The sequence below is a fragment of the Rhinopithecus roxellana genome, chromosome 9, assembly GCF_007565055.1.
Source record: "Rhinopithecus roxellana isolate Shanxi Qingling chromosome 9, ASM756505v1, whole genome shotgun sequence".
NCBI classification, from domain to species: Eukaryota; Metazoa; Chordata; class Mammalia; order Primates; family Cercopithecidae; genus Rhinopithecus; species Rhinopithecus roxellana.
Window position 1 is genome coordinate 141636073 of NC_044557.1, and position 12433 is coordinate 141648505.

A 12433-nucleotide genomic window follows, 5' to 3' on the forward strand; every position below is an offset into this window, starting at 1 on the left:
AGCAATGTGTCTGTGACCTGTGAGCCAACCCTCTATCTCATCCTGTGACAAATGCCTTAACCTCCTGGGAATGCCGCCCAGTGGTTCTCAGCCTTATTTTACCCAGCCCCTATTCGAGATTGGAGTCTCTCTGGTTCAAATCTCTGACAGTAGGAGGGTGTTTTGGAGTGGGGTTCTCGAAAGGAGTAGAGAAAGGAAGGGCTCACTACATCTTGCTACATTTTCCTCTCCATAGTGTCGCTTTCCCACCTTCTCAGTTTTGTTGCTGGAAAAGTATGTGTGTTCCTGCAGGGTGTTTCATGAAAAGTAGAAAAATGAGGGTGGTGTCTCTTGGTTTATGTAACTAATTGGGAAGCAACTGAGCGGCTCAGAAAAATTTATGGCGTGGTTACTGGGGTGCTACTCGTAGGGATGGCGTTTCCCCTTTACTGCCCATCAGGGAGGAGAAAACCAAACAGCTTTACGCTTTGATGTTAATGACTATGCTTAACAAGAAATCTCATCCAAGCTGCAGTTAACGATTCTTCTGATTAATTTATTTTCTCCTCCAACACTGTTCTATTAGAGAGGCTAACAGGTCACTTTTGATGAGTAAGATTTGATTGTGGTTCTCAGTTGATGCTGAATAATCATGGTCCTTTGTCCTGCTTCCTTCTTGCTTTGTAACATCTGTTTATTTATTTTGGATATAAGGGTTTTTGGGGTTTTGTTTGTTTTGTTGTTTTTTTGAGACAGAGTCTCACTCTCTTGCCCAGGCTGGAGTGCAGTGGCAGTGGTGTGATCTCAGCTCACTGCAACCTCCATCTCCCAGGATCAAGCAATTCTCATGCCTCAGCCTCCTGAGTAGCTGTGACTACAGGCATGTACCACCATGCCTGGCTAATTTTTTTGTATTTTTTGGAAGAGATGGGGTTTCACCATGTTGGCCAGCCTGGTCTTGAACTCCTGGCCTCAAGTGATCCACCCTCCTTGGCCTCCCAAAGTGCTGGGATGATACGCATGAGTCACCGTACCAGGCTGGAGATGAGGTTTTGATCAGCATCTCCTCAATGGTGGGATCCAATGTGTGCCTTGGAAAAGGATCTCCAGCTCTTCCCGGAAGAAGAGGCTCTTATCCCCAGCATGAAGTTCTGTGCGGCTTGGAGCTGCATGTCGCATCAAACAAAGAATCTCATGGTGCATGAGACTTGTGCAAATAAAGCGAAAAAGCAACAATATGCTCATCTCTATGTGGATGGAGAGGCAATAGCACGAGCCAGAGAAAGTTCTAGACTTGGAGTCAGAGGGTCTGGTTTTTCACTACCTTCCTGATGACCTGGAGTGAACTACTTGGCATCTATACATTAAAAAGAATAATATCTGCGTAGCCTCCACCACAAGTTTGTCATAGAGATCTCATGTGACAACCACAGAAAAACAAATAGCACTTAGCTAGCAATCACTCACTATGGGCCGGATGCTAATTTCGCCCTTTTTGACATATTGACTCATTTAACTCCCACAGTAACTATTATGGTTATTATGAGGTAGTTGTTACCATATCATTCTCAATTTACAGATGAGAAAACGGAAACAGAAGAGGGTAAGTAGCTTCCCAGGGTCACACAGCGAGTAAGTGGCAGGCCTGGACCTGAAGTTAGTAATGCTATTTAATTGTTCTTGAATTTTGCCACTGGTTTCTCTATAAAATATACAATGTAATAGTCTCAAAAATGCAATGGTAATGGACTTTGACTTTTATTTATCTACAGGATGAATTATTATATTTTTTAGGTCTTTGAAAAATAACCATTTGACATAGTTAGGCTGAAGAGTCATATCTTTTAAAAAGTTAGACATGGGATTTGGGAGTCACTCAATTGCAGGACTGTCTGGGTATCTGTGGGGCCACTAGGCTGGCTTCTTTAAGTTAGCATCATTACTCTCAAACCACAGGCCAATTCTGTGGTCAGGCAGCTGGACCAACTATACAGTTAGATCAGCTGGTGGGCTATTTGGTCAGAAGGTCAAATTATTTTGCATAGATAATAGCAAATATTTGGATACATAATCTCCATAATCAGGTAATCTGATGTTCCTGAGTAACATAGATAACAAGGTATTACAGCTTAGAAGTCAGACAAGTAGCTCTGTTTGTCTAAATTCCATAGGATTTACATATGGTTATTGTCATTTCTGATAGCTTGAATTCCTGTTCCATGATACACAGAACACCAAATTAGACATTAATCCAGCGTTTTCTTAATCTCACAGGCATTAAAATATTTACGGGGCACAGATTACTTGGACATTGTAATGGTAGGCTTTCTTTTCTTTTCTTTTCTTTTTTGAGACAGAGTCTTGCTCTGTCAACCACACTGGAGTGCAGTGGAGCAATCTTAGCTCACTATAAACTCAGACTCATGGGCTCAAGTGATCCTCCTGCCTCAGCCTCCAGGCATGTGTTACCACACTCAGCTTTTTTTTTTTTTTTCCCCTTAATTTTGTAGCGATGTACCATGTTGCCCAGGCTGGTCTTGAACTCCTGGCCTCAAGCAAACCTCCCAACTTGCAACTTGGCCTCCCAAAGTGGTGGGATTACATGTGTGAGCCACCATGCCTGGCCTATTATTTTCTATCTTAAGAAGAAAACTATAATTTCTACCTTATTGCAGAGCTGAGGCTTGTGCTTCACAATTGATGTTGCTGCATCAGTGTACTTTTGTTGATCTGACACATTCCCAACCATTGCAGTGCTTTTCCTTCTAGGAGGCTGGGAGCGTGTGCATGGGAGCCATTGTCTACCCCCACCTATCATTAAAACCAGGAGTGATAAACCACGTGTCCAGGGTGAGCAGAGTAATGGGCAAACAGCAGATTCAGCAGCAGGTGTTGGGGGTTCCGCCTTGGAGAATAGGGTTCAAGGTCACAGCTCTACTCCCTGGAAGGATAGAGGATGCTCAGTAAGGCCTGTAACCAAGAGGAACCTTAGTAGGGGAAGGAAGGGAAATAAGAGACTCGGGCCTAAGAGAAGAAACAGGTCACAGCTGGACATGAAGTCACAGAAAATAGGGTAGGGCTCAGGGGTTGAGGTATAGAAGCCCAAAGAGTGAGGCTTGGATGTTGACACTGAGCCAAGAGATCCCAAGGGCAGGATAGGTTCTAGAGTCAGGGCCAGACTGAACTAAGAGGGGAGGCCCCATGGCTCCCGCTTCAAAGGGCAACACACAAAGGAAACCAAATTCATCATTACACAGTTGAGTCCAAATCAATTGCGTTTTTTATTATACTTTTCTCCTAATCTACCACATTCTACAAATGCCCTGTCATTCTCTCAATTGGCCAAGGGCTGTGTGGTTATTCAAAATATGTAAAGAATGTTTATCTCCATGTAGTGAAATGAGCTCTTTGGAATGGGAATCGGAGGCCTGACTTCTGCTCCACATTCTGCCACTAACCAGCTGAGTGACTCTACAGTTTATTTAACTTTTCAGGGAGGGCCTCCTTTAGTTTTTAAATCTACAACCTGAGGACTTGACCTAAATGATCTCTAAGGATCTCGTAAGTTTGAAAATTTTGTAATTCTGTGGGTATCTATCGAGGTGGCCTTTGAGCTTGTGCGGACAGATGGTCAAACTGAAACTCTACCTTTTTCTTTCCTTTTTTTTCTTGAGACAGGATCTCACTGTCATCCAGGCTGGAGTGCGGTGGCATGATCTCAGCTCACTGCAACCTCCGCCTCCCAGGTTCAAGCAATTCTCGTGCCTCAGCCTCCCTAGCAGCTGTGACTACAGTAATGCACCACCACGCCTGGCTAATTTTGTATTTTTAGTAGAGACAGAGTTTTGCCGTGTTGCCCAGGCTGGTCTCAAACTCCTGACCTCAAGGGATCCACCTGCCTTAGCCTCCCAAAATGCTGGGATTACAGGAGTGAGCCACCATGCCCAGTCCTGAAAACTTTTAGATAACTCTACAGAAGATAAATTTTTAATCCTCCCCTCCTCATATGTCAACATTGTTTTCACTGCAGCCTCTGCCTCCCCACACCTGGTCTACAGTCCCCTTTTCTTTCTTGTTGCGTGGACACAACTGTGTGACTACAAGGGGCTTGGCTGAGATTTTAGGAGTCTGGTGGCCCACCACAAGCAGAACAGTGAGGGGACTCTTCCCTGGGTGCAGTCAGTAAGGGTGTGTTATTTATAGACAAGGCAGAAACAACCATAAAAACAACTTAAAGTCGGTTAGCTTTTTATTACCCCTGTTTGCCAGCAACTCTCAACAATGTTGGTGATAAAATACTCCTTCCCCAAAGATATTTTGTTGCTGAAATTCTAAATCATTGCTACAGTTACAGTTGAGTTTTGATCATTTATATGTAAATTTCAGATTAGTATACATTTAATATTTACTCTTTAATAATAAACATTTTATTCTATCTAGACATTGCCAGCCCCTGACAAATGTAATCTCCACTTTACCATTTGTTTTGAGAGAAAGTTCATCATGGTTCAAAATCTTGGCACGGCAGAGTGGCTCACACCTATAATTACAGCACTTTGGGAGGTCTAGGTGGGAGGGTTGCTTGAGGCCAGGAGTTCGATACCAGCCTGGGCAATATAGCAAGACCCCAACTCTAAAAAAAAAAATTGTTCAGCGTGATCTCACATACCTGTAGGCCTAGCTAGTCAGGAGGCTGAGGCAGGAGAATCACTTGAGCCCAGGAGTTCAAGGCTGCAGTGAGCTAGGATCATGCCGTTGCATTCCAGCCTGGGTGATAGAGTGAGATTCTGTTTCTAACAGTAAACACAAAATATTGTGCATGCAATTTCAGCACAGTTTATGCCCGCAATCTCTGTGGAACTACATATTTCTGTGTTTAAACAGTAGAATCAAAATGAACAGTGACAACATAGAGACTGCAAAGTAAAGAAACAGCCTTGAATGGCTTCAGTTCGGCTGTTTTGTGTGACCACTTGGAGACTGTGCGACAGTGTGAACTACAGGCAATAATATTTTTGTTTTCTTAGGGCAAATTTTAGCTCATACATGAACTATTTTGCTGAATTTGAATATCTTTGGAGCTGAAATATTTTCCTTTTTAATGATTGTTTTAAAACTATAGAATCAAAAAATGATTATTACATGACTTTTACTGAAAACAATATTGAGATATGAGGAGGGGAGGATTAAAAAGTTATCTTCTCTAGAGTTATCTAAAAGTTAACAGGGCTGGGCATGGTGGCTCACTCCTGTGATCCCAGCACTTTGGGAGGCCAAGGCAGGCGGATCACCTGAGGTCAGGAGTTTGAGACCAGCCTGGCCAACATGGTGAGACCCTGTCTCCATGTCTCTACTAAAAATACAAAAATGAGTTGGGGGCAGCGGCGGGCACCTGTAATCTAAGCTACTCAGGACGCTGAGGCAAGAGAATCACTTGAACCTGGGAGGCGGAGGTTGCCGTGAGCTGAGATCATGCCACTGTACTCCGGCCTAGGCAACAGAGTGAGAATCTGTCTCCAAAAAAAAAAAAGAAGAAGAAGAAGAAGAAAAAGTTATCAGCCTCAAATATTCTGAGGATGCCGTTACTATAGCGTATTTCTCTCTCCTTGGTTTGTGCAGTTACTGGCCAACACCTTCCCAAGAACAAGCGTCCAAAGGAACCAGGGGAGAATAGAATCAAACCTACCAACAAGAAGGTGAAGCCCAAAATTCCTAAAATAAAGGACAGGGACTCAGCCGATTCAACACCAAAGACCCAGTCTATCATGATGCAGGTGCTGGATAAAGGTCGCTTCCAGAAACCCGCCGCTACCCTGAGTCTGCTGGCGGGGCAAAGTGTAGAGCTTCGATGTAAGGGGAGTAGAATTGGCTGGAGCTACCCTGCATATCTTGACACCTTTAAGGACTCTCGCATCAGGTAAGCATTTTTTTTTTTTTAAACTGTGTAGGGTTGAGTATTTGTAATTGTAATAGTTCACAAAATTCATTCTTAACTGTTATTACACATTGTTTCTGACATCTTCCATTTTACCCTCATAGATCATAAAAATAGAAACTCAAAGAGCAAAAGTCACAGATTTTATTTCTTTACCCAGTTAATAAAAACAACTGCAAATCCTACCAACATTTGTTGAAAGAGTGAAATTTTATAGGAAACCATGTGACCAAACCATATGACAATTTTATTTGAAAATGTATGGTGAGTGAAATTTTGTAGGAAACCAAAATTTTATAGAAAACTATTATGTGTACAGATGGATGTTTAAAAATGCATATTGTGTGGCCGGGTGCAGTGGCTCATGCCTGTAATCCCAGCCCTTTGGGAGGCCAAAGCAGGCAGATCACTTGAGGCCAGGAGTTGGAGACTAGCCTGGCCAACATGGTGAAACTCCCTCTCTAACAAGAAATATGAATTAGCCAGATGTGGTAGCATGTGCCTGTAATCCCAGCTACTCAGGAGGCTGGGGCAGGAGAGTCGCTTGAACCCCAGAGGTGAAGATTACAGTGAACCATGATCACACTACCGCACTCCGTCTCAAAAAAAATATAAAAAAAATACTGTGAAAATTAATGGACTCAATATTTTATGTTGTTTCTTAAATAATCATAATGAAAACTAAAATGACCTAACAGGAGATTCCTCTGAGCAACTTGACCATATATCAACTTCAACTACTTTTCAACTGCTTCTGATTATTATTATTATTGTTATTATATATTTGTTTTTTTTTAGACAGTCTCGCTCTGTCACCCAGGTTGGAGTACAGTGGTGCGATCTCGGTTCACTGCAAGCTCCGCCTCCTGGGTTCACGCCATTGTCCTGCCTCAGCCTCCCGAGCAGCTGGGACTACAGGCACCTGCCACCATGCCCAGCTAAGTTTTTGCATTTTTAGTAGAGATGGGGTTTCACCATCTTAGCCAGGATGGTCTTGATCTCCTGACCTCGTGATCCTCCCGCCTCGGCCTCCCAAAGTGCTAGGATTACAGGTGTGAGCCACCGCACCTGGTTGCTTCTGATTATTTTTACGTTCATAAATCTATGACTGTTACATTCAGAAGCCTCAACTGGTAAGAAGGCCAGTGATTTCTCATGTTTAAATGAGTACCTTCAGGAGGCTGGGCTTTCTAGACCAGGAAGAGTGGTTATGGTGGTGACGGCGGCAAGTGTGAGAAGCAAGAAAGAAACACATACTTTCCACGGTGCTGGGAGGAACCTGAGCACGGGCTGTGAGTCAGCGGGTGTGTATGGGGTTAGAGTCCTGTGCACCTTGGCGAAGTCTCCTAAACTCTGCCAGGTCTGTTTCCTTATGTGTAGAATGAGGGCAGGGGATGGCATGATTTCTAAGATTCTTTCTGACCCTATTTCTGTATATGATGGAGAAATAGTATCGATTTACAATGGAGAAATACCAGACGTTGTTTGAGATGACAAGAGCAGAAGAAAGAAAGGCTGTGGGCAGGCTGGGCACGGTTGGCTCATGCCTGTAATCCCAGCGCTTTGGGAGGCCAAGGCGGGCAGATTGTCATGATGTCAAGAGATTGATACCATCCTGGCCAACATTGTGAAACCCTGTCTCCACTAAAAATATAAAAATAAACTGGGAATGGTGCATGCCTCTAGTCCCAGCTATTTGGGAGGCTGAGGCAGGAGAATCGCTTGAACCCTGGAGGCAGAGGTTGCAGTGAGCTGAGAGTGCATGACTGCACTCCAGCCTTGCAACACAGCAATACTCCATCTCAAAAAAAAAAGGACTGCAGAGGGCAGGTATCTCAGACTCTGTATGTTCATAACAGATTCGTATTTCCACACAAACTGTGTTTTCGCAGAAATTCATCTCCCTCAAGGACATCATTATCCACTTGGTTACCCAACCAGAAGACTGGGAGGCATCCGTGCCTCCTCCCTCTCTCCACACTCTCCACATCCAGTCAGTCGCCAAGTTAAGCCAGTTCAGCCTTCATTTTAACATTTCAAAATTCTATGAGTTTGGTGTAAACGTAATAGCAGTTCTTGCCATGAAACATGATGATGGCGAACCACTATTGCTTTTGCAATATTGAGTCATAATATATGACTCAATTCCCTCTTCATAGCAATTGAGCCTTCTTCCAGGAATGGCAATCTGTCCATTTGCATTCCTGGAGTCACTGTCCCCTGTCTGAGCTGCTGCTCTCTGCCATCTCTGATACTGCAGTGACCACACCCGGGCTAGAGCTTCTCACTGAAGCTGGAGCAACACTTAAAAGTCAGAGCCACAGAGTGTGTGTCTCCCCTGCTAACCGCTCAGTGTGTGCCCTTAGGGATAAAGTCCAACATCCTCACATGGCAGTGAGGCCCTCCCTGTCCTCTGCCGTCTCTCTGGAGTCACCTCTAATCTCAATGGGTCGCTCTGCTCTCGCTGCCCTGGGCTCCTGTAAGATTCTCAAAAGCACCAGGCTCCTGGGGCCTTCAAGTTTGCTGCTTTCATAGCCAGGAACACTCTTGGGCCCCTCAGCACCGGGCTAACCTTAGGCATCACTTTCTCTGGGAAACCCATGGCAGGCCTCCCCAGCTCTGTGTTCCCACAGCACTTGCTGTTGCATCTTCCCGGCTCTCTTCACACTTGAAAAACTACTTCCAACATCTTTGTTTTTCACTGAGACTTAGCTGAGTGGTTGGCGTTTAAGTTTCCCTACTTAATGCTTGACTGACAAGCCTCCCTGATACATTTGTCCTTCTTACACACACACACACACTCCCCTACACACACAACTTGGAGAATAAATAAAATACATGTATAAGTTATATTAAACTGTCTACTTATCTCTCTTATCTTCTTAGATTAAGACATCTTTCACGTTTTTATTCTGACTCGACCTTCTAGCGTCGTGGATAAAACAGGATAGAGTCCTTCTTAAGGCTGAGTGAGCTGCATGGGGAGTGGAGATGGAGAAAGTGAATCCATTCTTCCTGTTTCTCTTTCTACACTTGAAGTGCATGTGTATAAGAGAGAACATAGGGATATTCTGCTTGGAAGAAATCTGGAAAGGCTTACCACTATATATGTTTATGTGCGGTAAAAAACACATAACACAGATTTACCCTCTTAATGATTTTGAAGGCCAGGCATGATGGCTCACACCTGTAATCCCAGCACTTTGGAAGGCCAAGATGGGCAGATTGCTTGAGCCCAGGAGTTCAAGACTAGCTTGGGCAACATGGCGAAACCATCTCTACTAAAATTACGGAAAAAAAAAAAAAATTAACCTGGCTTTGGAGTGCGTTCCTGTAGTCCCAGCTACTTGAGAGGCTAAGGGGGTGGGATCACCTGAGCCCAGGAAGTCAACGCTGCAGTGAGCCATGATCATACCACTGCAATCCAGCCTGGGCAACATGAGTGACACTGTTTCAGAAAAAACAAGAAAGAAAAAATAATTTTGAAGTGTACAGTATTGTTAACTGTAGGCACATTGTTGTATAATAGACCTCTAGACCGTTTTCATCTTGCATGGCTGAAACTCTGTGCCCACTGAACTCCTCCTCTCCTAGCAGTCTTTCCTGGCAATCACCTTGCTACTGGCTGTTTCTGAGTTTGACAACTCTAGGTACCCCATATAAATGGAACATGCAGCATATTTTTTTGTCGTTGTTGCTGACTTATTTCCCACAGCATGATGTCCTGAAAGTTCTTTGATGTTGCAGCATATGATATGGATTCCTTTCTGTTTAAGGCTGAGTAATATTATATTGTATATATATACCACATTTTATGTTTGAGATAGAGTCTTGCTCTGTCACCCAGGCTGGAGTGCAGTGGGACGATCTCGGCTCACTACAGCTCCTGCCTCCCAGGTTCAAGTGATTCTCCTGCCTCAGCCTCCCAACTAGCTGGGATTACAGGCACACAGCACCACACTTAGCTAACTTTTGTATCTTTAGTAGAGACAGGGTTTCACTAAGATGGCCAGGCTGGTCTCGAATTCCTGACCTCGGCCTCCCATAAGTGCTGGGATTACAAGCGTGAGCCACCATGCCAGGCCTATACTACATTTGTTTTGTTTGTTTTGTTTTGAGTTGGAGTCTTGCTGTTTCACCCAGGCTGGAGTGCAGTGGTACAATCTCAGCTCACTGCAATCTCTGCCTCCCAGGTTCAAGCGACTCTTCTGCCTCAGCTTCCAGAGTAGCTGGGATTACAGGCACGCACCGCCATGCCTGGCTCATTTTTGTATTTTTAGTAGAGATGAGGTTTCACCATGTTGACCAGGGTGGTCTCGAACTCCTGACCTCAGGCAATCTGCGCACCTTGGCCTCCCATAGTGCTGGGATTACAGGTGTGAGCCACTGTGCCTGGCCTAGACTACATTTTTATAATCCATCATCCAGCGATAGGCATTTAGGCTCCTTCCACCTTCTGGCTATTGTGAATGCCGCAGTGAACATGGATGTGCATATATTTCTTTGAGATTCTGCTTTTAAATCTTTTGGATGTATACCCAGAAGTGGGACTTACTACATACTTTTTTTTTTTTTTCTGATGGACATCCTGATGTTGGTTTTACTGTTTCTGTTTTGAATACACAGGCCAGGTCAGGAGCAGTGAGATTTGCCAGCACTCAGGGCTCTAAGGGTCTTGGGCCACTTCTGGATGGAGGGAGAGCCCCACATGCCCCGAGCAAGGCCCCCCACTAAGGGACTGCAGCCACCTCCAGGGGCTCCTCCCTCCACCCACCTTCTCCCACATGCCAGAGGGAGCCTTCTCGCCCTCCGTCCCTGCCCACCATCCCCTCAGCCATCAGCCTGGCATTGAAAGCCTTTCCAAGTTCCACCTTACTTTTCCCGCTCCCAAAGGTGCCCAGGCTCTGGGAAGGCCCAGCTCATATCCCTGATGGTGGCACATTCTCTGGAGGACCCTCCTGTTCTTGGGTACAGGCCATGCCCCACCTAGGGAGCCGCCCCATTTTGGATCCTGTAGGATCTCTAAAACCCAGCTCTGACCTCAACTTTCTGTCTGGCCTGGAGGTTTCCCAGCCTCCTGAGAGCTCTCCTGGGCCTTGGTCTGGGCAGAACCTGGGCCTAAACAAACAAGAGCCGGGGCAGCCAGGGTCTCTGCGTGTCTGGGCCCAGGGCTTGCCCTCAGAACTCAACTGTCCAACAGGAGAGGAGGGTGCCTCCACCTTCCCTACTGCCCGCCCCTTTTTCAGGATCTCTAGCCCTGTGGTGGGGTGGGGGTGCTGGGTGCCCCAGGTAGAGCTGAAGTCATGGGGCTCTTGAGGAGTTGGTGTCCACCTGGAGTCTGTCCAGTGAGGTTAGGTCAACAGGTGTGCTGTCTGTCCTTCAAGGCTGAGCCACCTCCCAACAGCCCGTACAACCCGAGGGGCCTTTTGAGGGAGGGGCAGGCAGGCCCAGTGGGTGGTCAGTCCAAGGTGAACCCACCCACCATGGCCAGTGTTCCTCAGGCTGAGCCTCCAGTGGGTGAAACCTGGGAGTCCTCATCTTTCCTGGCAGATGGGACCATTGACAAGAGGAGGTGGGTGGGGCCTCCACAGACTCTGCCCTGTGGTGTCACACAGCTGGCAGCCAATGGGAAGCACCCAGCCAGGAAACCCCGGAGCTACCCTTGCTGGGCACCCTCGCTGGGTACCCTCGCTGGGGGACCTGGGCCATCCCAGTTTGTGCGAAGTGGCCGGAGGCAGTTAGGAGCCCATGTTCAGTCCAAGGCTGTCCACTGAGCCCTGTGTGACTGTGACCGGGCTGGGGTGTCCATGTCCTCTTTGGACCTCAGTTCCTGTAAAATGGCCCGTTGGCCAGATTGGCCGCCGGGCTACTCACAGGTGCACGGGCTGCATGTAACTCCGTGGGAAGAAGCCAGCGCACCCGTAGGACCGGCCCCGCCTCCAGCACCACATACATTTTAAATGACCTTATTCACTAAAGTCGAATTCATACACTTTTTATAAAAAAACAGAATTGACATAATTTAAATTATTCTGAACATTTAATCTTTGACTTACACAAAGCATCTTAAGCTTAGAGGATTCCATGCTTGAAATTTTAGTATTTTCTAACAGCATTTTCAAATATATCTAAATTATATATTAAAATACATTTGAAAACATTTTAAAGACTTAGAGTAAGCACTAACCTGAAGAGAGAGATTTAGCATCTGAAGAAACAAATTTTGACTTTTTAACATTAAATACTGTTCATCCGAAGCACAGCAAGAGCCTTAGAAGAAAGTAATGACTGATGTGGGCTTCGAAAAACTTACGAAACATGAAAAAATGTGAAAAACATCTAGTCATAGCTATATCAACCAACGATAAAAAAACCATGATTTATTTCACACCAGAGATTCAAGAAACGGACTCTTGACATCGTTCCCAGAACGTGGTGCCTTTGGATGGAGAAGTATTCGTTGTGTGTTTTCTTTTTTCCATGGAATGAGTTCTTTCCAGGGCTGTGACAGTGTTGAGT

At 45.4% G+C, this 12433-nt stretch overlaps 1 protein-coding gene across 1 annotated transcript in view; it reads left to right on the forward strand.

Annotated features, from left to right (window-relative positions):
• The window catches only part of PDGFRL (platelet derived growth factor receptor like), a 68174-nt gene that overhangs the window by 8212 nt on the left and 47529 nt on the right, over positions 1 to 12433 (forward strand). Inside the window, exon 2 of the mRNA XM_010374477.2 lies at positions 5599 to 5896. Within this exon, the coding sequence (XP_010372779.2) occupies positions 5599 to 5896 (298 nt within the window). The remainder of the gene's footprint in view (positions 1 to 5598; positions 5897 to 12433) is intronic.